At 37.1% G+C, this 27,806-nt stretch overlaps 1 protein-coding gene across 1 annotated transcript; it reads right to left on the bottom strand.

Moving 5' to 3' along the window:
• Positions 1-23,747: 23,747 nt before the first annotated feature.
• On the bottom strand, positions 23,748-25,892 carry LOC145100371 (protein TAPETUM DETERMINANT 1-like). Its single transcript, XM_079037670.1, has 4 exons — positions 25,767-25,892; positions 24,879-25,256; positions 24,636-24,710; positions 23,748-24,391 (listed from the first exon to the last, which is right to left on the bottom strand). The coding sequence occupies exons 2-4, from the start codon at positions 24,973-24,975 to the stop codon at positions 24,036-24,038; spliced, it is 528 nt and encodes a 175-aa protein (XP_078893796.1). The 5' UTR covers positions 24,976-25,256; positions 25,767-25,892; the 3' UTR covers positions 23,748-24,035.
• Positions 25,893-27,806: the final 1,914 nt, after the last annotated feature.

Here is a 27,806-nt window from a genome sequence, read left to right as displayed (position 1 = left end):
ACTTGGTTTGCTTCCATATATACTGTCTAGAGTGCATGTTCGGTTGACATGATCTATAATGCAGTACGTGGGTACCCTTAGATCAAAGCATAGTAAATAATATTTACCCCCCTCAATTATTGGAAAGTATACCTAGTATATAAGAAAATTTATAACAATAAACTATACCTATATAAAAAATATAAACATCTAACACAATTCTTAATAAAATTACCATACCAACATCTCTGAAACTTGGTTTAATTAGTAGACTCCTTATACGGAGTCTCAACATCGAATCAAATATTGATTGTTTTGTATTTTATGCAGCTACTACATCCAGAATCTCATCTGCCTATAAACATAAAAGAAACAAGAAAATCTTCAACATAAAACCCAAATTAATATGTGATAATAAAATAAAAATTACTTCATATCAATAAGTTTGTATTTAAGAAAACTCTAGCAACCGATCTTGCATCCCTTAGTTGCTCCATTTTCTTGAGTAATGTTGTCCAACAATCAATGATTATAGCATGGATAAATGTTTTGCTTTTAAATTGATATGTAAATACTTCATGCAATATGTGACCACTTCCAATGTCCCAAATCTCGTCCGTGCTCAACCACTTTCAGTAAATCAATGATGTAATTATCTTTTATAAAAAAAATCAATAGAATATATATATATATTCACAATTACCCATAACCTCTTTTTGATGCAAAAATTGAATTATAGATTGCCATTTCATCCTTCTTCACTTTATCACCCATTCGAATATTCTTTCAACAAACAGTGACTTTGCATATACTACTTTTTGTCCTCTTTTCCCCTCTTTTCCATTTTCATCATCTTCGGCAGCATCAACAATCTCCTTGCACATTTCTGGTTTTATATGCACTATCTCCTGTGTCACACCCCAAAACCGGAACGGCGGAAACGTTCTGGGGTGGATGACGTCATGTCAAGTATCACAACACATGCATTATAGTAATCAAAGTACAACAAAACATTGCATTAATAGTACTAGTTTTACATGATTTACATTACAATATATCAAAGTAATACAGGTAAATATAATAAGTACAGCATGGTACTAAGCTATCTTCATCAGAAGCTCCGGAGATGTACCTATCTAATGCTGACCTGAGAATACAAGTTATTTGAAAAGCGAGTATCAGCATTTTTACAAATGCTGGTGAGTTCATAAGCATTTAGTGGCATTTTATTCAAATAACTTTAATAAAAGTGGTGGTTTCAGTGTATCGATTTCATTAGTGTCCTTTCCAGAAAATCCTATATTTTCTTTAACAAAAGCAGTCTTCTACCAAGACTGGACGGAGTTATGTGGTAAAAGTAGTTTTTCCCTTAATCGCTATCGTTATCAAAATACAGAATTTGATTATTAAGAAAGCAGGAGAATCCAGGGAAATAACATATGCCTCAGCAGCGAGGACTACTGATTAAGGCAAAGGAATCATAGACTCCAGGAGAGTATCGAATGAACAACACGCCTGGCTCAGTCTAATAGAAGGAGACACAGACCCCAGACGGTACCAAATGAAAGGTACATCTAGTAAGGTCTAAAACAGTGAACACAGACCCCAGACAGTATCAACTGAATGATACGTCTAGCAAGGTCTAAAACAGTGAATACAATGAATACAGTCGATACATTGAATACAGTGAATACAGACCCCAGACAGTACAAATTGAATGATACGTCTAGCAAGGTCTAAAACAGTGTGACTCCGAGAGTGGGTTTCCAGCATACAGTGTAAATTGCTGGTGAATTATCATTACCTTAAGGCCATGAATTATAATGTAACCTGGGATACTCGTAACCATACTAACCGACACTAGAGTACCTGACGCCCTACAAGCGTCTAGAGAATATGACATTTGTCACCCATTGGCTTGGTAGGCCGTGGACTGTAGCTAGCAGTCAGGATGCGGGGGTGTCAATCCCGTATAGATCTATACACACAATGTCCGCTCTCCCTACAGGAGACTCTGGTTACCAACTAGACGATGGAGAAGGCCGTGTCCCGAAGATGCATCCCAAATAGTGGGTAGAGGGTTTCCAATGTAAGTGCTGAACTGGAGGTAGAGACTCTTAACTGAACTGACTAATGTAAACCTGTATGTCTATGCTTGTGTACATAATATATAATTAATGATCAAACGAACTTCGGATGGACATCCGATCCCACCAGACCACATCTCAACGAATAAAAGGAAATAGGGCGAACAAGCCTTCCTAAGTCCTTCAACCATTATTTATATGCATCTATACAAGCACAGGCACACATCTAACTACGTTTGAGTGTGTAATAAGTGGAAACATATCGTGAAATATAAGCGTACAGTGTGGGATAACCGAATCGTGAAGTATAAGTGTACAGTGTGGAATAATCGAGTCGTGAAGTATAAGCGTACAGTGTGGAATAATCAAGTCGTGAAGTATAAGCGTACAGTGTGGAATAATCGAGTCGTGAAGTATAAGCGTACAGTGTGGAATAATCGAGTCGTGAAGTATAAGCGTACCAAATATAAGTGTATCACGAAGTGGAAGCGTTATCGAGTAGGAGTTTAAACTAAGTAAAAGCGAAGCAGCGGTATCTAACAAGTAAAAGTAAAAGTATCCGACGTGAAAGAGAACTTTGATTTAAAACCTTTGAAAACCTTTATACTTAGGAAAATCACAACTTGGTATTTGTTTGAAAACCTTTAGAAATTCTTTGGAAACCTTTCATAAATCAGTTTGAAAAGAAACTTTGAATATACAGTATAAGTAAGAGTTTTGAACAAGTGAAAACATTTTAGAAAACCATTTCTAGTCATCCTACTCGGTAAAAGAGTTAACAGTGTGGTAAATCCTTGTGCATGCGGGTTATCAATCACATGTGATTGATATGATAACTGGCATGTTTAACTTGTATTCCCCCCTATAAAACATGTAAAAACGTTTAAAAGGTTCATTCAGGGGTATGAACTCACCTGGTGTAAGTGGATCCAACGAAGGCGCCGGTTGGTGCTCGGTGTCAAGTAAGGACTTGGACACACTTAAAGACCTATTTAACATATGATAACATATGTTCACATACAATTAGTACATTTAATACTAATTAAACAAGTATACGCACTCTAAGGAGTGGAAAACACTTTGGTTAAGTGTTTGGGGTGTCCCGGGTAACATTTAAGGGCATGAATGACTTAGGAATGGAGTTTACTCCCCAAGAGTAAACTCACCATAGGGTGTTTACGGCCCTGGGACTACTCCCCATGAGTTTACGGCCGTAAACTCATGGTGAGGGTGTTCTAGGGTGTTTAAAAGCCTCATATCAATTGTGGAATTTTGCTAGACTCAAATATCAAAGGTGTGAATGGGTTTAAAGCATCAAATGGCCCCTTTGAGGAGTTTACGGCCCTAAGCAAGGGAGCTTATGGCCGTAAGCTCCTATACACTCTTTCTTTTGGTGTTTTAAGGGCTTAAGTGGTAAAGGGTAAATTCCTAAGCATTTTTCCAAGTCAAATGGGGAGTTTAGGGCACCAAATAACCCCTTTGTAGGAGTTTACGGCCCAGGTACCCTTCCATTAGGGTTTTACGGCCGTGAACTCCATATGGAGTTGTTTTAATTGCATTTAAGGTCCCTAGCTTGTTGTTGGTCGTTTCTAGAATTTATTCCAAGGCCGTTGGTGTGTTTAAGGGCATATTTAACACACAAATATGAGTTTACTCCCCATGAAGAGGAGTTTACGGCCCAAGCATGTTCTTGGGCAGTAAACTCATGTTTACTCTTCAAAAACCCGTTTCAAGGTGTTCTAAGTCCGAATATGTAAGCCTAAAAATCATATCTAAGCCTTAGGGGCAATTTGGAGGGGTTTTGGGGCTTAAAACCCCCATTAAATGGTGTTTACGGTCCAAGAGTGTTCTTGGGCCGTAAAATCATGATTTTGTCCCTATTTTATGTTTTAAACACGAATTTGCATGGCTAGATAGGTTGTACAACAAGTTAGGATAGTTTACCTACTCGTTTGGGGCTCGAAACGGACGATTTTTGGCCCGAATTTAAGTTGTAGAGAGAGAGTGGGGAGAGTGTAAAAAGTCTCTAATGGACTCCACTCACCCTTATATAGGGGTTGGAGCTGGGGCTCAGTGGGAAACTACCCAATATTGTCGTTAAACGGGGCTTTTGGTCGCACCCGATTTAGTGGTCGTAATAATAAAAACTAACTTTTCCAATTAAATGAAAATGTGTATTATGTGTTTTATTTACCTTATTACGACTTTAACGACATAAAACTATAAATATATAAAACATTTATAAATTTTACGACCTCAAATTAACGGAACTTTTATACAGTGGAATATTCCGTTAATGGTAACGGGGTAATGTAACGGAATAAACTTGGGTTGTCACATCCTGCCATTGTTTCAAAGATTTCTTTCCCTTTTTTTCTTTTCCTGGTTATAACTTTTCAACACAGCCTCATCTGTCATTTCTATGGCTTTTGCTAACACCTTAGGATGCTCCAAAATCTATGAACAAGTTAGATGGTCTGTTTTATCAATATTTTCCACAATAGGAGTATTAAAACTTCCACCATTGTCCTTTTTATTCCCATAAACTACCAAAGCTCTAATCGGAGAAATTCATCCTTCATTACCACCATCTTCCGCTCCTTTGTTTACATCATAATCAAAAGTATGTTCTTTGTCATTCATTCCTTCATTTTCTTCATCCTTAACTTCACTAAATAATTTATGCTTTTTTTCGAACCACTCCTTCAACAGTATATTGTCTGGAAAATTTTCCAATCCATGTTAAGGGTGATGATCATAAAAAAAAAAATTATCCCGTAGCTATGCTCTATAACAACCGTGTAAGCCTGAAACATGGTAGATCAAAGTTAGAGTACCAACATTCTACTAGAATAATGTTCATCAACAAAAAAGGTATACCTTTTTATATGAACTTTTAACTCAAGAGTACACATCTACTACCATGTTTTTGAATATAACATACTTTTTATTATTAAAATCAGTCTTACCTCCTCATCCCCATAATCTTGCTTGAGACCCTCCAACATTTCACCTCCATCCATCATTTCATCATCAACACAAACATCTTCAAAGTCCTCCTGTAGTTGTGTTCCAAACCCTCCCATATTAATTTCCAACTTCTCTATTTTTTTTTTCAAGATCATCACCCTTAACATGTTGGATAAACGGTAACCTTTTCACTAACTTCATGTTTGAAAAATTCGTGTTATACGCATACACCAGCTACATCACAAAAAAAAACATCAAATTATTGATTCAACATATATAATTCAATATAGATTAAAGTATTCAACAGTTAACATACCAAGATTATCGTCAAAACGAGTATAGGTCCACTGTAATAGCATGTCTTATCATCCCTTCTCCACATCTGTTTTTTGCTAACCAAACATTCTAACATATACTTACCAACACCAACTTAATATCCACGTTTATTTGATTTTTACCACTCAATATTGATTCTACGGATGTGTTAATGAACAGGGTAAAGGAATTCAGCCTAAACATAAGATTATCTTGTTCAGACCCAGTTTTAAGGGGGGGCAAGAGGGGCAGCAGCACAGGCCCCCGAAAAAAAAAATAGGGCCTGAGTTTTAATTAAATTATATATTTAACTAAATATATATGAATTTATTCAAAGTTTCACATGAAGTGTGTGTAGCCTAACTGGTATAAGCGCGTACCTTAGTGTGGAGTAATGTAGGCTTGACTTATGGCTACCACATTTTGAAGTTTTAAATTCAAGTTACACTTTTGGCCATTAGTTTTTGCTTTATATTTCATAATCAACCCTCCCTCTAATATGTTTAACAAATCAATTTTTAAAAAAGTTACATAATCAACCCTTGAACTTTTTATTAAGTTCCATATGTTTCTTTTTAGTTAATTTATTTACTTTTAAGTTTATTTACCTTATATATTAATTTAGGGCCCTATTTTTCTTCTTAGCATAGGGTCCTTCAAATCTGGGAGCCGACCCTGATCTTGTTTTGTGTTTTTTATCCTCTTTAGGTATTCTTCACCATTAAACCCTTTTTTCATACTGATTTTTCCATTCTTGCATAATTTCATTGCCTTTTTCACAATTTGGCATCAACATGAATGTAACACCGAAATTTTTCAAACGATTTTTCACATTTTTAAAAACATATTTTCATTCATAAACATTATAAAATCTCATCGTTTCACATATCAATCCAAATAATACATCCCAAGATCATAATATATAAAAACTCCTCGTGTGTGTACTGATCATGCCGGCGCCTTCCCGCGATCCTCACTGGTACCTGAAACACATAACACCAGACACTGTAAGCATGAATGCTTAGTGAGTTCCCCAAAATACCACATGCAACACATATTAGCCACTCGAGGCTATAACTCTGTATGACCCTCTGGTCAAAGTGTCTCAGTGGGACCCTCCAGTCCCATAACTCTGTGGACCCTCTGGTCCTAACTCTATGGACCATTCGGTCCTAACTCTGTAGACTCTGAATCACATATAGCACAGAATCACATAGATAACACATAGCATACAATATACTCTGTCACATAACTCTAATTACCACTCTAGGTAAAGTATAGTGAGAAGACTCACCTCGGGTAAGTCGGTAAACCTCGAACTCTGAAATACTGCACTAGCCTCCGCCTAATCACATAAATAATTACTCTAATTAATACAAATTCTAAAAGCTAGGCTAACCCCTCTTTATAAGTTCTCCAAGAAGGGTAAAAGACCATTCTACCCCTCTAATGGCTCATAAGTCTAAACACTGACTAAACCCTAAAAGTCAACAAAAGTCAACGGTCAACCTTTAACCCGACTCGTCGAGTGCACTTGGCCGACTAAGCAAGTCCAAGCGGGTCCTCTAAGTCCTTCTAGCCTCTCTTGGCTCATCGAGTCATCCTTCCACTCGACGGGTTCCTCATGTCACGAATTGCGGGGCAACCACGACTCGACTCGTCGAGTCAACTTATGAACTCTGCGATTGCCTCCATGATCATACTCAAATAACCTTCTGAGGTCAGATCTGTTTCTCTAATCCATAGATCTGACCTTCCCAAGCATAATAATCACGTAAACGTCGAATCTTGGTACACATGCAACAACCCCAAAGCTTCCTTTGGTGAAATAACTACTTAAAGGGCAACCTAAGTTCGTTTCCTCCATGAACCCACATAAAGCAGGTTGGTTAAGGCTCTCTGGACCTCAAAAGGTCCGGGTCCAGAGTCTATCACTCAATGGGACAGCATAAGCATCAAATCAAGCCAATAAAGGGTATAGAAAACCCTAAAATTCAAGGATCTCATACTAAACAGAAAAAGGGATCGATTTTCTACCTCAAAGTTGTAGATCCAAGCTGGAAACCCACTGAAATGAAATCCCCTTGACCTCCCTTTTCTGGAACACTTTCTCCTTTGCAAAAATTACACCAAAAGTGATCAAAAAGGCTCAAACTCTCTCACAACTCGCTCACAATCTCTAGGGTATCTCTCTCTGGACTGGTAGCCACAAACGGAGGCCATAAAGGCCTTTAAATATGGCACAGATCCCGAGAATCAGGGTTTCAATTCATAGCTCGGACTCGTCGAGTCTATTCATTAATCCAGTCAGCAGTCACGGTCCTACTCGTCGAGTCTACGACTCAACTCGTCGAGTCCCTCCCTTTTTCTCAAAAAATAAAATGATAAAATATAATACCTGGAAATCCGGATGTTACCATTCTCCCCCACTAGAATCAGACTTCGCCCTCGAAATCTTACTCCTCAAACAACTTTGGATGCTGCTCACGCATCTCTATCTCCGGCTCCCAAGTCAGCTCGGACCCTCTACGATGTTGCCACTGGACCTGAACCAAAGGCACCTCCTTGTTCCTCAGAACCTTGATCTTCCGATCCACAATCGTAAATTGTCTCTCAAAATACGACATCCACTTGAATATCCTCCAACGGTACCATCGCCATCTCGTCAGCTATACACTTCCTCAACTAAGACACGTGGAAGGTATCATGGATCTAACTCAACTCCGTAGGTAGCTCCAGGCGATATGCTACCCAGCCTACCCTCGCAGTCACCCTAAATGGACCGATGTACCGGGGCCCCAGCTTGCCCCTCTTCCTGAATCGGATCACTCCTTTCCAATGGGATACCTTCAGGAGTATGAAATCCCCCACCTGGACTTAAGCTCGGATCGTCGCCTATCCGCATAAATCTTCTGGCGACTCTGAGCTGTCAACAACCTCTGTCTGACCTACTGTATCTGCTCACTCATCTGAAGCACTAACTCAGTGCTGCTCATCACTCGCTGCCCGACCTCTCCCCAGCATATGGGAGTCCGAAACCTCCTCCCATACAACAACTCAAAGGGAGGCATGCCGATATTCGAATGGTGGCTGTTGTTATAAGAAAACTCAGCCAATGGAAAATACGTGTCCCAACTTCCTCTGAAGTCCATCACACATGCTTGCAGCATGTCTTCGAGCGTCTGAATCGTCCGCTCACTCTGACCGTCCGTCTGTGGGTGGTATGCAGTACTAAAAGGCAGCCTTGTGGCCAACTCCTCATGGAATTTCTTCTAGAATCTGGAAGTGAAACGCACATCTCGATCTGACACGATCGAGATCAGCACTCCATGCCACGATACCACCTCTCTCACATATAACTCTGCTAGCCTCTCAGTAGAAAAGCTCTCACTAATAGCAAGAAAGTGAGCGCTCTTCGTCAGCCGATCAACAATCACCCAAATTGCATCGACTCCCCTCGCAGTCCTCGGCAATTTGGTGATAAAATCCATGGAAATATGTTCCCACTTCCACTCGGGAACCTCAAGTGGCTGCAACTTGCCATGCAGACGCTGGTGCTCGGCTTTCACTCGGCGACAGGTCAAGCACCTCTCTACGAACCACGCAACATCCCTCTTCATACAAGGCCACCAATACTCCCTCTTCAGGTCCAAATACATCTTAGTGGCTCAGGGATGGATCGAGAACCTCGATCTATGTGCCTCCTCCATCAGAATGGTACATGCCCTGCCTTCATACGGCACCCAAATCCGAGCCTGTAAGGTCATAAGCTCACAGCTATCAGCAACAAACTCATATATCTGTCCGATCACCTGTTCTTTTTTTCGGTTCTCCGGTCTCATGGCCTCTAACTGGGCCTCCCGAACGGTGTCCAACACCGGAGTCATCACTATCAATCTCAAACAAACATCTCGTAACAGGGCACTCTCCACCCTGCGACTCAGGACATCGGCTACCACATTAGCCTTGCCCAGGTGGTACAGGATCTCACACTCATAATCCTTTACCACATCCAGCCATCTCCTCTGGCGCATATTCAAGTTGGGCTGATCCATCAGATACTTTAAGCTCTTATGATCCGTGTATATGGTACACCGGACCCCATACAAATAGTAACGCCACATCTTGAGGGCGAACACCACAGCCCCCAACTCTAGATCGTAAGTGGGATATCTCGTCTCATGAGGCTTCAACTGCCTCGATGCGTATGCTATCACATGACCTCTCTGCATCAGCACCGCACCCAATCCTAATATCGACGCGTCACAATACACCACAAAATCCTCCATCCCCTCCGGAAGGGCTAATACTGGGGCTTCACATAATCTCTGGTGAAGCGTATCGAATTAGGGTTGTTGCTCTGGGCCCCAACTGAATACTACACCCTTCCGGGTCAGCCTGGTGAGAGGAACAACAATCTTGGAAAAATCTCTAATAAATCTCCGATAATAGCCGGCCAACCCCAGAAAACTCCTAATCTCTGAGGGGGATCTCGGCACTTCCCAACTCATCACCGTCTCAATCTTGGCCGGATCAACCAATATCCCATTCTGGTTGACGAGGTGTCCTAAGAGCTGGACCTCTCGTAACCAGAAATCGCCCTTGGAGAATTTGGCGTAAAGCCTCTCTGATCTCAGAGCTCCGAGGATCTCCCTTAAATGCTCCTCATGCTACTCTCTGGATCTCGAATACACCAATATGTCGTCGATGAACACGATCACTGAACGATCCAACATCGGCCTGCACACCCAGTTCATGAGATCCATGAATGTCGCTGGTGCATTGGTGAGCCCGAAAGGCATCACCATGAACTCATAATGCCCATAACGAGTCCTGAACACTGTCTTCTAGATATCCTCCTCACGCACCCTCATCTGATGATATTCAGACCTCAGATCAATCTCGGAGAACCAAGACGCTCCCTGAAACTGATCGAATAAATCGTCGATCCTCAGTAAACGGTAATGGTTCTTGACCGTCAGCTTGTTCAACTCTTGGTAATCAATGCACATCCGGTCTGAACCATCCTTTTTCTTGAAAAAAAGGATCGGTGCTCCCCACGGCTAGCTACTCGGTCGTATAAACCCCTTTCCCAGCAGCTCCTGAAGCTGCAAGGATAACTCTTGCATCTCTGGAGGCGCAAGGCGATAGGCGCCGCCCCCAGAACCAAATCGATACGGAACTCCACCTGCCTCTCGGGTGGCACACCCGGCAACTCCTCGGGGAAAACATCCGGGAACTCACGTACTATCGGGACCTCATCGACCGACCTCGGTCTCTCTGTATCTACTCTCGTATCCACCACATATGCCACAAACACACTACAGCCCTGCTGTAGGCCCTGCCTCGCTCTAGCGACCGAACAAAATGCTGACCCGGAACTTGTACCCTCGCCGTAAACCGTAAGAAATCCCCCACTAGGATCTCGTATGGTCACCATCTGTCGCTCGCAGTCGATAACCGCACCAAACCTGCTCAACCAGTCCATGCCCACAATGATGCAGACATCTCCCATCGTAATCGGGACAAAATCAATCGGAAACTCAACGCCAAAGATCTCGAGTACACATCCTCGGATCACATCAGTGGCATACACCGCTCTCTCGTCAGCTATGCAAACTCGCAAAGGTCGACTCAATGCCTCTCGACCGATACTAATATGCTGACTAAAGGCTAACGACACAAACGACCGACTCGCACCCGAGTCAAATAACACCAAAGAAGGTACAAAACTCACAAGAAATGTACTCATGAATATCATAATATAAGCATAACACTACAAATTCAAATTAAATAAATGAAAAAAATACATATCAGCCACAACATCTGGCGCTGCGCGGACCTCCTCCGCTGTCAACTAGAAGGCTCTCCCGCGAGCCTTTGGCGCCTTGGCCTTCACTGGCCGACTCTCGGTAGCTCGAACAGCAGCAGGGGCAGATCCCTGCGATGCTCCCTAGGATGAGCTCCGCAACTGCGGACACTCCGCCTTCCGGTGTCCGTTCTGGTTGCAATGAAAACAGATTGCAAACCCCTTGAGGCAATCCTTGGCCATGTGCCCCTCATTGCCACACTTGTAGCAAGACCTTGCTCTACAAACCCCCTCATGACCCTTGCCGCACTTGCCACAAGTGCAGCCCTTCTGGTTCCCTAATCTCGAATCGGCGGGCTTGGCCCGCTTGGCTGCCGGCTGGGACTGATCCAGCCGCCGAGCCCTCCCCTGAGACTCCAACTCCTCTCTAGCCTGAGTCTCCAACTCTATCTCCCTATTCCGAGCATTTTCCTGGAGCTCGGAAAATTTCCGGTACGACGAGTTCGCCACGAACTCTCGTATGTCCCTCCTTAGAATACTCAGATACCGACTCATACGTGCCTGCTCAGTAGACACGTGCTTAGGTCAGAACATCGCCCTCTCATGGAACATCCTGGTGATCACAGTAACAGACTCATTACCCTGCTTGAGGGTCAGAAACTCTTGGGCCAACCGCTCCCTCTCCACCGAGGGAACATACTCATCATAAAACATGGAGGTGTAGCCCTCACAGGTCACCGCAGCAAGATCAGCAGGCGAATAGTGCGCTGTAACGAACTTCCACCAATACTTTGCTCCCAAACGAAGCTGGTTCAGCGTGAACCAAACCCTCAGATGCTCCGGACATGAACACGTATAGAAGCATCCCTCAATATCAGAAACCCATCTCATCGCAGCAATCGGATCCTACGTCCCATCAAACTTTGGTGGCTTCATGTTGTTGAACTCTCGGAACAGCAACGCATCACCACCCTGAGGTCTGGCAGCAGCAACAGCTGCAGGCTCAGTAACCGCTGCGTATCTCTCATCAAAAGTCTCAATCAGCGTGGTCTTAATAAACCCAAACATCTCTGGAATCTCTGCGCGGATGGCAGCAGCCACCTCCTCATGAATCAAGCTACGGATCTCCTCGTCACTAACACCACTGCTCTCAGGTGTGTGGCGTGTCCCAACCATGATGTCTCTCTGAAATACAACAATAAATATCAGAGACTCTCTCGAGCGTACACACACTCGATATCCCATTCCTACTCGATCCCTGGTACCCTAAGGATTCTTACTCGGGCTGCGCACTGATCCGGTGTCTTCAGTAGTACGGGCTGAATACTACCATCCACACTGCATCAGTATTCACCCCAAGTCCCCCTCCTTGGATTCCAAATCCCAAGTAATCTACTCTCACTATGCATAGTCTACTCTCTAGCATATCTCTCATAGCTCCTCGCTGCTATCTACTCACTCTCAAGGATCTCCTAGCAGCAAAACCCCTAGGCTAAGGCATCACAAATCAGGTCACTCTAGTCCTAATAAGAATACCTAGCCTACTCTAGCATGCATAACATATTATCTCATATCTTTTAACACATAACATAAGGGTATTTTGGGAAAATCACCGTTCGGGCATTGGTTGATCGTACACACTGCTCTACTCTGCTCTTTTCAAGAATTTACTCTTAGAGAAAAAAAAATTGTGATTTTTATTTGAAAATCTCTCAAATCCTCAGTTTGAGTTCAGATACGCCCGAAGGTGCACCCGAATCCCTCAAACCAAGGCTCTAATACCAAATTGAAACACCAAAATTTTTCAAACAATTTTTCACATTTTTAAAAACATATTTTCATTCATAAACATCATAAAATCTCATTGTTTCACATATAAATCCAAATAATACATCCCAAGATCATAATATATAAAAACTCCTTGTGTGTGCACTGATCATGTCGGCGCCTTTCCGTGATCCTCACTGGTACCTGAAACACATAACACCAGACACTGTAAGCATGAATGCTTAGTGAGTTCCCCAAAATACCACATGCAACACATATTAGCCACTCAGGGCTATAACTCTGTATGACCCTCTGGTCAAAGTGTCTCAGTGGGACCCTTCAGTCCCATAACTCTGTGGACCCTCTGGTCCTAACTCTGTGGACCATTCGATCCTAACTCTGTAGACTCTGAATCACATATAGCACATCATCACATAGATAACACATAGCATAAAATATACTTTGTCACATAACTCTAATTACCACTCTAGGTAAAGTATAGTGAGAAGACTCACCTCGGGTAACTCGGTAAACCTTGAACTCTGAAATACTGCACTAGCCTCTGCCTAATAACATAAATAATTACTCTAATTAATACAAATTCTAAAAGCTAGGCTAACCCCTCTCTATAAGTTCTCCAAGAAGGGTAAAAGACCATTCTACCCCTCTAATGGCTCATAAGTCCAAACACTGACTAAACCCTAAAAGTCAACAAAAGTCAATGGTCAACCTTTAACCCGACTCGTTGAGTACACTTGGCCGACTAAGCAAGTCTAAGTGGATCCTCTGAGTCCTTCTAGCCTCTCTTGGCTCGTGGAGTCATCCTTCCACTCGACGGGTTCCTCCTGTCACGAATCGCAGGGCAACCCCGACTCGACTCGTCGAGTCCACTTATGAACTCGGCGAGTTGCCTCCATGATCATACTCAAATGAACTTCTGATATCAGATCTGTTTCTCTAATCCATAGATCTGACACTCCCAAGCATAATAATCACGTAAAGGTCGAATCTTGGTACACATGCAACAACCCCGAAGCTTCCTTTGGTGAAATAACTACTAAAAGGGAAACCTAAGTTCATTTCCTCCATGAACCCACATAAAGCAGGTTGGCTAAGGCTCTTTGGACCTCAAAAGGTCCGGATCCAGAGTCTATCACTCAATGGGACAGCATAAACATCAAATCAAGCCAATAAAGGGTATAGAAAACCCTAAAATTCAAGGATCTCATACTAAACGGAAAAAGGGATCGATTTTCTACCTCAAAGTTGTTGATCCAAGCTGGAAACCCACTGAAATGAAATCCCCTTGACCTCCCTTTTCTGGAACATTTTCTCCTTTGCAAAAATTGCACCAAAAATGATCAAAAAGGCTCAAACTCTCTCACAACTTGCTCACAATCGCTAGGGTATCTCTCTCTGGACTGGTAGCCACAAATGGAGGCCATAAAGGCCTTTAAATAGGGCACAGACCCCGAGAATTAGGGTTTCAATCCACAGCGTGGACTTGTCGACTCCACCCTTTCCGACTCGTCGAGTCCGTTCATTAATCCAGTCAGCAGTCACGGTCCTACTCGTCGAGTCCCTCTCTTTTTCTCAAAAAATAAAATGATAAAATATAATACCTAGAAATCCGGATGTTACAATGAAGTCTTCCCCATCATTTGGTAACCCCAACATATCATGCACCGTGTCTTTGGTAATTGTAATCACATAATTCTCTAGAACTAGACGGCTACTTTCTGTATCATAGTGATCTAAGAGATAGTACTTAAGTAACCCCTGAGTACTGTCAATGTTAATATTCAGAAGTGATCCAAAACCCATACACACAATCCCATTTTTTTTTTGCAGGGGACATCACTTTCACAACTGCACTAATCCTTCCAGGATTCATTTTAATTGAAAGTCTTCTTAAACTTTCTGGATACTCCTTACTCACTTTTCTAACCTTATCATCAATCTTTTTGACCTTTTCATTCTCATATTCCTTTTCCCATTTTTTTTTCTCTTGGGAGATTTCTTTTACTATAGATCATTCACTACCTTTTTACCTTTACCATCAACTTCCTTACCTTCCATATGCATACCAATTTCTACCTTTTCATTTTTTTCTCTTTGATCCCATCTCCGTCTCCATAAATAATTCATTCAAATCTCTTGCTTTTTTCTTTTTTTCTTTTCAAGCGTTGCTCCTACAGATTTCTTATTCTCCTTTTTAGGTGTTGCTCTTGCAGAATATTTCATTTTTTCCATTTTACACATGTACTAACAATATTAATCGGCTCCTGTTCAGCTTGGGGACCAACTACTGAATCACATAAACATTGTTAGTTATTCTCCATTCATTATTACAGAATATCAGTCTTTCATTCACCATTTTAAAAAAATTAACTATAATATACAAGTACTATTAATCATTCTGATAGAACATTTAATTGTATACTAATTCTCAAAGAATTCTACATTTTAAACTTACAAAACTTTCAAACATTATTTTAAGTATTCCACTCCTAAACCAAATAAAAAAACAAAATAAGAAATTACCTGTAGGTGGAGAAACTATGTTCTCTTTTTTAGGTGTTGATCTTGTAGAATATTTCCTTTTTACCTTTATTTCGCTTGTATTAACAATATTAATCGGCTCTTGTTCAACTTGGGCACCAACTATTGAATCACATAAACACATCTAGTTACTCTCCAACCATTCTTACAGAATATAAGTATTTCCATCACCATTAAAAAAACTAAATAAAATATACAATTAATATAACTCATTCTGATAGAACTCTAAACTGAATACTAATTCTGAAAGAATTCCATATAATAAAATTATAAAATATTGTAACATAATTTGTATCCAAACTCTTAAACCAAATAAAAAAACTACTTATAGGTGGAGAAACGATCTTATCCTTTTTAGGTGTTGATCTTGTAGAATATTACCTTTTTACCTTTTTTGCACTTGTAGTAACAATATTAATAAACTCCTGTTCAGCTTGGGCAACAACCGATGAATCAAAGAAACACAGTTACTTACTGATATATTCCAAATTTATACTTTAATAATCAAACTATAATACATTACATTATTATAATATATATTCCAGAATACAACCACATACAAGAATATGTATAATTTGATTCCAGCATAATGAAATTTACCATCAATAATTCTTACAGAATATTAGTATTTCCATCACACCTTCCTAACGTAATAAAAGACTCAATTACTCTTCATCATTCTGAAAGAATTCTTAATCGTATACTAATTCTAAAAGCCCCAAAAAAAACCAAATAACAAAGCCCAAAAAAAACAAATAAAACTTTATCTTCTTCATAAACTTCTAATATCTTTATTTTATTCAGATTAACAAAATCACAATCACATCCCATATTATTCAACATTGGAACATATTTTCCATATTCAATTAACAAAACCCAAAAAAAAACCTCTTCCTTCTTCATATATTTTAACAAGTTTATGTTATTCAACTTAACAAAAACCACATCTAAATAATACATTGTTCAAACATTCGAACAAAATTTTAGGGTCTCAACCCAAAAAAAATTTAAAAATTAAACAATAAAAAAAGTACCCCTAGGGGGAGAAACGAAATCATCATCTCATCATCAAGATTCAACACGGTTGCATGGGTGTTCTTAAATTTCGTCTTGAAAACACTCGACCCTGCACTCCTCATTCTTCGCGAATCGTTGTTCTCCGAAATAACCCAATGCAACTTTAGTAAACAGCTCTATAAGAATCGATCATTATATACAAAATACCAAAAAAATCTTTCAATTTTATTGTTGATTCTACTAAATATTCTTTGATTATGTTTTCCGATAGAAACGATAATCGGTTTAGGGTATATGCAATGATTTTGGGATTATGATGTCAGTTGAAAGGAAAATTGTTTATGTCATATTTTGATGGCAATGACAAATGTACACAATTACCCTTATACACTCGTTTACATTTAATAAAATGTTTTTTCTATTTTATTTATATTAATTAAATATTATAAACATTTTATTAAAATTTTAAAATTTGATTGATCCATAATTAATCTTATATCCATACAATAATTAGTTAGAATATAATAATCTAAGCATATATATATATATATATATATATATATATATATATATATATATATATATATATATAATAGAGAGAGATTATAAATTTTAGTATATTTATTTTTTCGATTAAAAAAAGCTCTAAAGATAAAAATTATAATTAAAAAAATAAAACTAGTGCAATGATTTTTTTATTTTTTGAAAATATAAGTGTTTTTTCAAATAAAACCTGCATTTATGGGTTGTAGTGTTCACAATTAGACTTTTATCCAATAATATATGACTTTTTAACATAAATTTAAATTGAGTTGGTAAGACGGAAGAAATAACAAAATATAGTGTATCTTATGTTATTAATTAAAATAAAAATAAAACTACAACGATTTTTATAAAAATTCTCCTTTTAACAACAACTAGAAGGTTACCCTCGCTACGCGGGGGCCATAAGCTTTCAATGTTGTTTGCGAATCGATAAATATGACAGACGTAGAAAGTGCAAGGATGAAAAAATATGGGCTTTGCCCCGGACCGTTTTTTTCATGTTTTTATGAAAAAATGTAAAAGTTTTGACTACAAGGACCAGAAGTGTCAAAATGGCTAAAGAATTAAAAGAGTAGGAATTAGCAACTTTTTAGAAAATGGATCAAAGTTGTCAAACCGTTAAAGTTTTGTGGCCAAAATTTAAATATTAAAAGGTTCCTAAAAAGTGTAAAAATATTGATTGTAATGACCAAAAGTGTCAGAATGGTTAAAGAATGAGGAGCAAAGTTGCCAAAAAAACATCCAATTTTTCTGAAAAATGTAAAAGTTTTGACTGCAAGGACCAAAAGTGTCAAAATGGCTAAAGAATTAAAGGGGTATAAATTTGCAACTTTTTAGAAAAGGGATCAAAGTTGTCAAACCGTTAAAGTTTTGTGGCCAAACTTTAAATATTAAAAGGTTCCTAAAAAGTGTAAAAATATTGGTTGTAATGACCAAAAGTGTCAAAATGGTTAAAGAATGAGGAGCAAAGTTGCCAAAAAATATCCAAATTTATTATCTCTAACTTTGAAGCCTAATCATAATATAGGGATCAATTCTGCCAAAAAAATAACAAGTTTATTATTCCTTTTCTTAATAACTTTAATATCTATATAATAATGACAAAATTGCAAGAACGGTCCTTGTGGAACAGCAACGCATCACCACCCTGAGGTCTGGCAGCAGCAACAGCTGCGGTGGCTGCAGCGGCTGCAGGCTCAGTAACCGCTGCGTATCTCTCATCAAAAGTCTCAATCAGCGTGGTCTTAATAAACCCAAACATCTCTGGAATCTCTGCGCGGATGGCAGCAGCCACCTCCTCATGAATCAAGCTACGGATCTCCTCGTCACTAACACCACTGCTCTCAGGTGTGTCAAAACTAGCAACTTTGGTCCAAAATGGGTTTGGCTCGCAAGGATGGTCCAATAGTTTTGTTTTGTTGCGAATTTAGTCCAATTTCCTATGAACTTTTTTATAATGACGGATTTGCCCCTTATTATTTTATTTTCCATTTTTCTTTTATTACAACAATTAAATAACAATTAAAAATAAAACAAAAATAAAATCTCTCTCACTGATAAACCATTATCAACACATATCCTTGTTCTTCCCTTCTGCATTCGTTCCCAGCCAAGAACACAAGAGCATTCTTGTTCTTTTCATGTATACCTACAAATGAGAAATACAATCACTCCTTGTTATTGATTCATCTTCTTTCCATGGCAATTTCAAGCAAACAAAACACAAACCTAAACCTAGTGCTTTACACCCCATCAATTATGTCAAGCAATACAAACATACACCCATCGATTTCCTATAAAAGATTAACCTCACTCATCCATTCCATTTATCCATTTCTTTAAAGAATCAATCAACAAACACTCATCTTAACCTAAATCTATTGACTAAAGCCCATGGATTTACAATCAAAGTAAAAAGAAGAGAGATGAAAGGAAACCTGTGATTGTCGAGCAAACAACAACGCCGAACACCCCCCATCGCACCGACCCTTCTTCCAGTCGAGCTCCACTGCCAAACACACCACCTGCGCCGATCCTGCTGCTCTCCTAGCTTAACCGGTTCTCCTTTCCGCATCGCACCTTGTTATCAGAACAGGAAGAGAGAAGCTTCACTGTCTTCCCTTTCCTTCTCTTCGGCCCCATCAATTTCCGAAAACAAATCTTTTGCAGGAAATCGACCCTCACTACTGTCCTACCCATCTCGTTCCCTCACCTGTTCCATGGTCGACGACCACATTATACCCACGGACGATCTCCCTTGTCGCTATCAATCGACCCAGCAGCATCGGGATTAGCCGCCTGCGAGCCTTCTTCCCTTCCCCTCCGGTCCCGTCATGCGTCGGAGGCGCTTCATCTTCTTCACGATCGGTCATCAATCGGAGGCTAATGTTTGGTTTCATTCATGTTTCCTTCGTGTCTACTATGGTTTATTCGCGTTCATACCAACCAATCTAACATCGAACACGAGCACAAAAAGCCCTTTCCCTTTTATCCATCTAGATTGATTCAAGAATCCAAATAAAATATTTGCATTATTATCTTTTGATAATTTGGATTTTTTAGGGTATTTTCCATTGTAATGTTCTTGGGTAATGTTCTAGATGATGAAGAGAGAGAGAGAGAGAGAGAGAGAGAGAGAGAGAGAGAGATTTTCTTTTTCTATTTGATTTCTGTAATAAAAAAAAATTAAAAAGGAAAATACCAAGGGCAAATCTATCATTATAAAAAGTTTTAAAATTTTTGGACTAAAATCGCAACAAAATGAAACTATTGGACCATCCATGCAAACAAAACTCATTTTAGACCAAAATTACTAGTTTTGACATAGCACAATGACCATTCTTGCAATTTTGTCTATAATAATTCATAAAAGAACTGCCCCAAACTCAATATCATCCATGACCGGTTTTCAAAAGAAACACAAAACCTCGACATGACAAATATAAGATAGGTTTTTCTTTTCTTTTCTTTTCTTTTCTTTTTTTAAATATATTGTTAATTGCTGTGTTTGACTTTACTTAATGTCCAAACGTGCTATGACATATCTTTTGAAATCATTACGTTCCTTTTTCATGTATTTCTAAATATGGTCTCTAGATCATATGATGCTCCATTCCTTGTAATTTTCAAAGAAGACAAAAAGATCAAATACACATAAAAATTAAGAAAACAAAACACCAAATCATGTCAATTTCATTTATATTTCATATTGATCATTTTTGTAATTTTTTAACATATACACGGTTTTCTACCAAAACTGCTAACATATAAAATTCTTATCAATTTCATTTGCATTTCAAAATTTACAAAAAAGTTAAATAACTTATTACAATAGCCTTCAATTTTAAAGGGCGTTTAAGGTTGTTTTTCAAAATAATTTATTGACTTTTTGAAAAATTAAGTAAAAAAATGTTTGACAATTTCAAAAACATTTTTCAAATGATTTTTCCATTATATTTACCATGGTTGCAGAAATCGCTAATCGGCCGTTAATCGGTGGACTAGCGATTAGGGATTAATCGGCTAGACGGGGATTAATCAGGGAGCATTAATTATTAAAAAAATTATTCAAAAAATTATAAATCTAATATTAATCCTACAAAAAAGTGATTAATCGGCGATTAGGTCCGATTAGGACTGACTTTGACCTACGTTGACCAAACCCGATTAGGTCTGATTAAGTCCGATTAATTCCGAATTTGACATGTATTGACCAAACTTGATTATAGTGACCGATTAGCAATAAATCTAATCGGTGGAGGTCCGATTAGCGATTAATCGGCCGATTAGGCTGATTTCTGTAACACTTATATTTACAAAGCCTTCAAAATGAGATGCCAAAAGTATGTAAAACTTGCTTTTTGAATCTCTTTCTAACTTTTCACACATAATTCCTTCAAAATAATTTATCGACTTTTGTAACCATAAAACCTAATATAAACATTTTTCTAAAAGCTCTTTTTATTACCATAATAAGTCAATAAACGACTTTTCTCAAAAACATTTTTGAAGTTCAAAAAGCAATCTCAAACTCCCTCTTAGAGATTGTAAATATAATATTAACAGGGTATCTAAAAAACTCGAGCCTCAATCCAAATTAACCATCGGTTGCCCTTTCCTGCTTTATGGAGGATGTAGACGTGTCCGTCCAGTGTCGATAAATTTTTTTGTTTACTATCTTGTAGTCATACAAAAGAAGATTAATTTTATTATATATAATAATATTCAAAGGAAATAATTTTATATATGCCTTAAATAGATATAAAAAAAATATCATATTTGTTTTCTTTTTGCCACATGTCACGTTCTTATTTATTTTGTCACATGTAATTTTATAGTTATTTTAAATTAATTTTTATTCCACATGTCATTTTATAGTTTTTCTATTTTATTAAATTCCATATATTATTTAAATCTCATAATAAATGCATATCAATTTCATTAATGAACTTTCTTTCTAATTTCAAATTTATTAAATTAAAGTTCCATTAATTTTCTTTATTTATTTATCTAAATAACTTGTTTAAATTTAAAATAGAAAAAAAAACATTTTAATTTTTATAATTCAATATCTTTCTCACTTTTCTCTTAAATTCAAACTTTTCAAATATTTTGAATTTTATATTTAATTTTTTTTAAATAAACCCATTTAATACATGGGCCTCACATCTAGTGTGTGTATATATATATATATATATATATATATATATATATATATATATATATATATATATATATATATATAGAGAGAGAGAGAGAGAGAGAGAGGTAGGTTCAAATCTTTTTTATAACTATTGTGTGCATGTAGGAACCAATAAGAATTTAGGAATAATTAAATAATTAATAATTCTTATAAGGGTAACTATGTAACTTAACATAAGATAATTAAAATAAAATCTCTTGATTCATGAAACTTCCATAAAAATTTATTTTGCAAAAAATTGTTACAATTTAATTTAGGGTAAATTACACGAATGGTCCCTATGGTTTTGGGTAGTTTGCACGGTTAGTCCTTATAAAGATTTTTTTTAACTCGGACCATCCATGATATTTGTGTTTGTTGCTATTTTGGTCCCTGGCCAAGATGAAAAGACCAATATACCCTTATGCATTATTTTAACTTATTGTTTATTATTAACTATATTATTATAAGAATTTTTATACATATAGGTCCCACTCATTCTTTTCTTCCTCATCGTCTCAGGAACTCCATCATCAACACTCATCCTTTTCTGACCATCGTCCCTCTTTTCCCGTTGTCGTAAACCTTTGCCTCTTTGTTTTTTTGATGATTACAAACACAACACAAGGCTCTAAAAAAATTGGATTTCAAGCTCTATTCTTAAACCAGCAAATCGAATCTCACTTTGGGATAACGGATCTTCAAACCTGCAAACTCCACATCCTCTCCGCTCAACAGATTCCAACACCACCTCCATCTCCGATACCACTTCCATCGATCATCGCCACCACAACTTGTCGTCACTGCAACCTCCACTACAAGATCGCCCATCGTTACCGAAACCAACAAAAACAACAAAAAAATATGGTCGAAAACCCTGATTCAGTAGCTTAGGCAAATAAATCAAAATCCAAACAATTTAGGGAAACTTGGAGATGGGAGGATTAGTCCATCGGAGAACATATCATGATTCACGTGCATCTTAGTCTCTCTCTCTCTCATGTCCCTCCATCGTCTGAGAAAACGAATTGAACGAGTGCAGAACCTCTAAGAAAACGATTTCCATACATCAATATTGTTTCTTGATTTTAAGAAAACCTATATATGTGGGAATAAATTTTCAAAAAATCCACCAACCATCGCTATTTTTGCCTTCGTGTCGTCTTCTTTGATAATGTTTCACATTGGTTTAGCACTCGTTGAAGAGGGTGTGAGGGAAAAAGTAGCTCAAAGGAAGAGACGACAGAGAGGTGGTTGGAAGAGGAGAAAGATTAGGGTTACCAGAAATTCAGAATGAAAAAGAGATGAAGCGTGAAGAGCATAATAGTCATTTAATAAAAACGATTAAATTGGTTTAAAAAGTTTGAGGGCATAATAGTCATTTAATAAGAAAGGACACGGATGATGCGAGTTAAAAAAAATTGTTACGAACCATCCGTAAAATTTTACCCTTTAATTTATTGTTACAGAGTCAGATACATTTTTTTTATTTTGAATTTTTTTTTTGCAATTTTTGAAATCCTCATCATATTTGTGATTATCCGGTTATCATTACTAACATTTGTCGGTTATCACAGTTCATTAATTTTTGTTCTAAATCAAAATTCATTTTTTCTAATTCTGTTTTAATCTTTTTTGATTTGAAACAAAAAAGAATAGTTTCAAATTTGAAAAAAAATTAAAAACTTAATATTTTTATGTTTTTTTTATTTTTTTCTTTTGACACTTCATCTAGTCATATCACTCCCACATAACAAAACCATGTCATGTTATAACACCTTATTATATATAAATCAATAGTTACAATTGGATAACCAAGAAAATGAACAAAATTCCAAAAATATGTAAATAATAATAATACTGTGCAATTTATCGAATAAATTTCTATAAAGTTATAATCACATATAAGTTTTATAATCTTTAAAGTAAATTTCCATATAAAAAATTTGTCAGTCATAAAATTCAATCAAAATAAGAACATAAATAAATGCAAAACGTAACAATAATTCTCTTCTCATTTATTGATCGCTAAATCTATGATTCACCTCTCTCTAATCATCGCATTCAAAATCCAAAAACCTCAAAACTACTGTTAGAAACAAATTAAAATAAATTGCATTTTCAACCCTTCGAGTTGAACTACAAACTAAAAAGCAATACCAACAAAATAAATACCTCTTCACTCTGCAATAAAAATTAAAAACTCAAACTCGAAGGGTATAAAATGCAATTTCACCCAAAAAAACATCCTTTTTCAGACTGGATTCATCATTTATTCTTGCCGGTGGTCGGCGTTTATCAGTCACCGGCAGGTGACGGAGGAAACGGAAAGATGATAAGCGAAAGTGTTGGAATACTGAAACATCACCGTCCGGCCGGATATCAGCGGCTTTCCGTCGTTCACAAGGCAGTCATTGTAGCCGAGTCGCTTGAAAAGGCGGGGGTTGACCAACCGTGCAGAGCTGAACCAGCCGCAGGAGAGGTGGACGTCGGAGATTGAACAGCCGGTGGCGCAGATGTTCATTATCTCCACCGTGTAGATCGGAATGCCATGAGGGAGAGGAGAAGTGGGCCCCTGGTTAATGACAATGTCGGATTTCGAGCATTTGTCTCCCCAATTTCGCTCTGGTAGCACTTCACCGGTTTCTGAAGAATTTGCTGCAAAAAGTGAACACAGAAAATAAATAAAAAACGACATGATCGTGCAAATGGACCACTAGAATGAAACATACGTGCACCCACCACCAACAATGGCAGCTGTACAGTAATCGGAACGGAAATTGTAATTCATATTTATTCAACAGAAAAAGGGATTCAGAATTTCCGATTCAGATTCCGATGGACACATGAGAGAGACATGAGAGATTTATTTATGGAGGTGAAAAGGTTAAAAATTATTTACCAAGAAGCTTTCGATGGGGACCAGAAATAGTACTGTTCATTGGCTCCACGATAAGATCGCCATGTTGCGTTACGCCTTAACAGAATAAACAAAAGTGAAATGATTAATGATGAAAGAGAATCAATGGAGGATGTTTGTTTGTTAAGAATATGAACTGTTCATCGAATGAATAACAGAATAATTTCGAAATGGAAGGAAAACATTTTGAAACGAAACAAAAACAATGATGAATCTGTAACGAACCTGTAACGAAGGCAATCATTATGACGACGAGTAGTGATACTGAAAATGTCGCTGTAACCAATGCGATTTTGTGCATTGACGATAAGTTTGTCTTCATTTTAACCACCAAGAACGGATATCAATGTCAACGAGAATGCGTACAAGTTTTTCACGAAGGAAACTGGAGATAAAATCCGGCGGTTGTTCGAGAAGAATCTGATAAATCTGAGCTGAACTTGTGAGATCGATTTTGAATCGGTTACACTCGGAGGATCATGGAGTTTACTGTAGCTATCATCATCGATCTACAAACGTGAGTCCAGAAATCTGAAGGATTAGATGGAAATCGAGAGCCAATCTTTGACTGTATTGATGGATACAGAAGCGATTGAGATTGAACTGCATAAAATATATAATATTCAGTAAGGTATGAGAGGAGAGCATAAACATCAAATCAATTGAAATCCAAATAATAAGTTAAAACCGCCGAATCTTACACCACAACCGGCTGTGGTTTGACTAAAGGGTCTTTTCTTCTGTTTTTCCTAATTATTGCAATTGAAAAACGGCTTACTCAACATTCATCTCGATTACAGAACCAAAGCATATCAAAACGGAAAGTTTTCCGACAAAAAATTCACTACGATTTCCAGGAAAATCGCCGATCCAGACATTTTTTTTGAACTTATAAACAAATCGTAAAAAGAATTTTCAAACAAGTACAGATTCCATAAGAGCTCAAGCAATAAAGAAGTTAGCACGAAAGCATTGAAACACATGAATAAATTCAGAGATATTTGATATCAGAGACACAAAAATGGCAGTTTAAATTCTCGAAAGCCAACAAAAATGAAGGAAATCAAAAATCGATGCAAATAAGTAAGGTGTGAGATTCATCATTCATGATACCTTTGAATCCTCCTCTGATACTGTGAAATAATCAGCTCCGATGAGTGTGCATTTACGTTGATGTATATATATGAGTGTAGAGAGAGAAAAAGAGGAGTAGGGTTTTGAAGATCACGTATGGTAGTGGACGTGGGTTTTTTTTCTGAGAAGAAAAGTGGGAGGGAATGATACAGAGGGTTTAAAAACGAGCGCATGGTTTTATACTATTTTATTTGGAAGGTTATTTAATGCCTATAATTACGTATAAAAAAACGCTTGACCAAAAAGTCAAACAACAATTGTTCCTAAATATATCATTAATTAATATAGAATCAAAATATATATTCTCATTAATTAGTATTAAAAAATAAAAAGGTTATAAACATTGGTTGATACGTATTAAATAAGAAAAGATTGTATTTGTCGTTACTGTTAATGGGTAAATGGTAAGTTTCTTAGAACCATTTCTAAAATGCTAAAATGGAAAAGATTTATTACAAAATAGGAAAATTTGTAAATCTTAAAAAACTATCTATTTCGCGAATTTGTTTAGTGAGATAATTTTTTCCTTTTCAGTCAAAAGGGAACAAATATTGAATGGGGTAAGATATATAATTAGCTTTTATGAATGACTACAAGTATTTTATCTTCTGTTTATTTTGTAAAATAGTAGATTTTTTACAAGATGATATCGCAAATAATTAAAAATAATAATAGTAAATATGAGGAAAAAAAAAGAGGTTTTAAGGAGAAATGATGCAAAAAAAGAAGAAGGAATCATATATTTTATTAGAGGAAAAAATAAAAGGTTTTCAATATGATTATGAACTATAGTACAAGGATGTTGCATGGGTGTAAAGGGAATTGTAAGGTGATTTACAACGGGTGGAACGTGCGTTTTAACAAAGTGATTTTGCAAAACATGTAATCTTTTTTGCGAAACTAAAGATGTCTTATATTAAGTAAAAAAAGATTATCGAAAAAATTTAGTTGTTAACCATTAAAGTTTTTGATTTCTTTCACCATTTGATTTATTAGAATAAGAGTATCAAAATAAATTGATTTATTATAATCGTCGTTGGGTTTAAATGGCTAAGATCCTTCTAGGATCTCCTCGAGTTAAAGATTACATTCAAGGATTCCTAAAATTCTTCCTCCAGAAATGGAGATAAGATTTTAAGCATAAATGAGAGTTATACCGTAAACATATACTAAAACTTATATGTTATGAACATTTTTTTTGGTTCGAAAAGAAAATCAATGGTTTTTTCTTTTCTCATAATTTAGTTATTATAATTATTATTATTATTATTATTATTATTATTATTATTAGATAAAACTGTAAAAATTAATGATCCTTATTGTATGTATTTTTTTTCGGGATTTGATCAAAACCACCGAACTTTTGGAGCGGTAGTCATTTTCAACAAGTTTGCTTGCATTTTGGGTTCGTTCTCAAATTGAAAAGACTAAAATACGTTTAATATATTTATTATTTTTATTTTTTTTAAACTATTTGATCAAAAATAAATAAAGAAAAAAATTATCAAGGAAACAAACTAACACATTAAAAACAGTAAACACATTCAAATAGATATGATGTAAACAAACGTACATATACACACTAAAACATACAACTCAAACACCAACACACATACCTTATCAGAGCTACTTCCTCTCAACTACGCCACCACCATAATGTCGCCATCGTTGCCCCTTCCCACCTTCTCCATATTGAAGCCTTCTTTGTAGATACTGCTTTTGCATAGATGGTTCATCTCTCTTTGACAATATTTTAACAAACATATGGCGGACAAAAAGAAAAGTTATTAATTTCCATATGTGTGTCTTGTTTTAGATGACCATAAATCAGTAGAATGTAAGCAAACAAATGGAATAATAAATAAAAAGGATGAAGGATGCAAGTATCGACTCCACTAAGTCATCGAGATGACGGAGAATGCCAAGGATTCCGACCATGGCAAAACCTTCAAGCAAAGCTCCGGATCATCTTTATATACTGCTTTTATAGAGCTCTTGATCATCCAAATAATAGAAATG

Source organism: Lactuca serriola, chromosome 4 (assembly GCF_051521515.1).
Source record: "Lactuca serriola cultivar US96UC23 chromosome 4, Lser_US96UC23_V15, whole genome shotgun sequence".
NCBI classification, from domain to species: domain Eukaryota; kingdom Viridiplantae; phylum Streptophyta; class Magnoliopsida; order Asterales; family Asteraceae; genus Lactuca; species Lactuca serriola.
The sequence above is the reverse complement of the archived record's forward strand: the minus strand, read 5'-3'. Positions and strand labels throughout refer to the sequence as shown.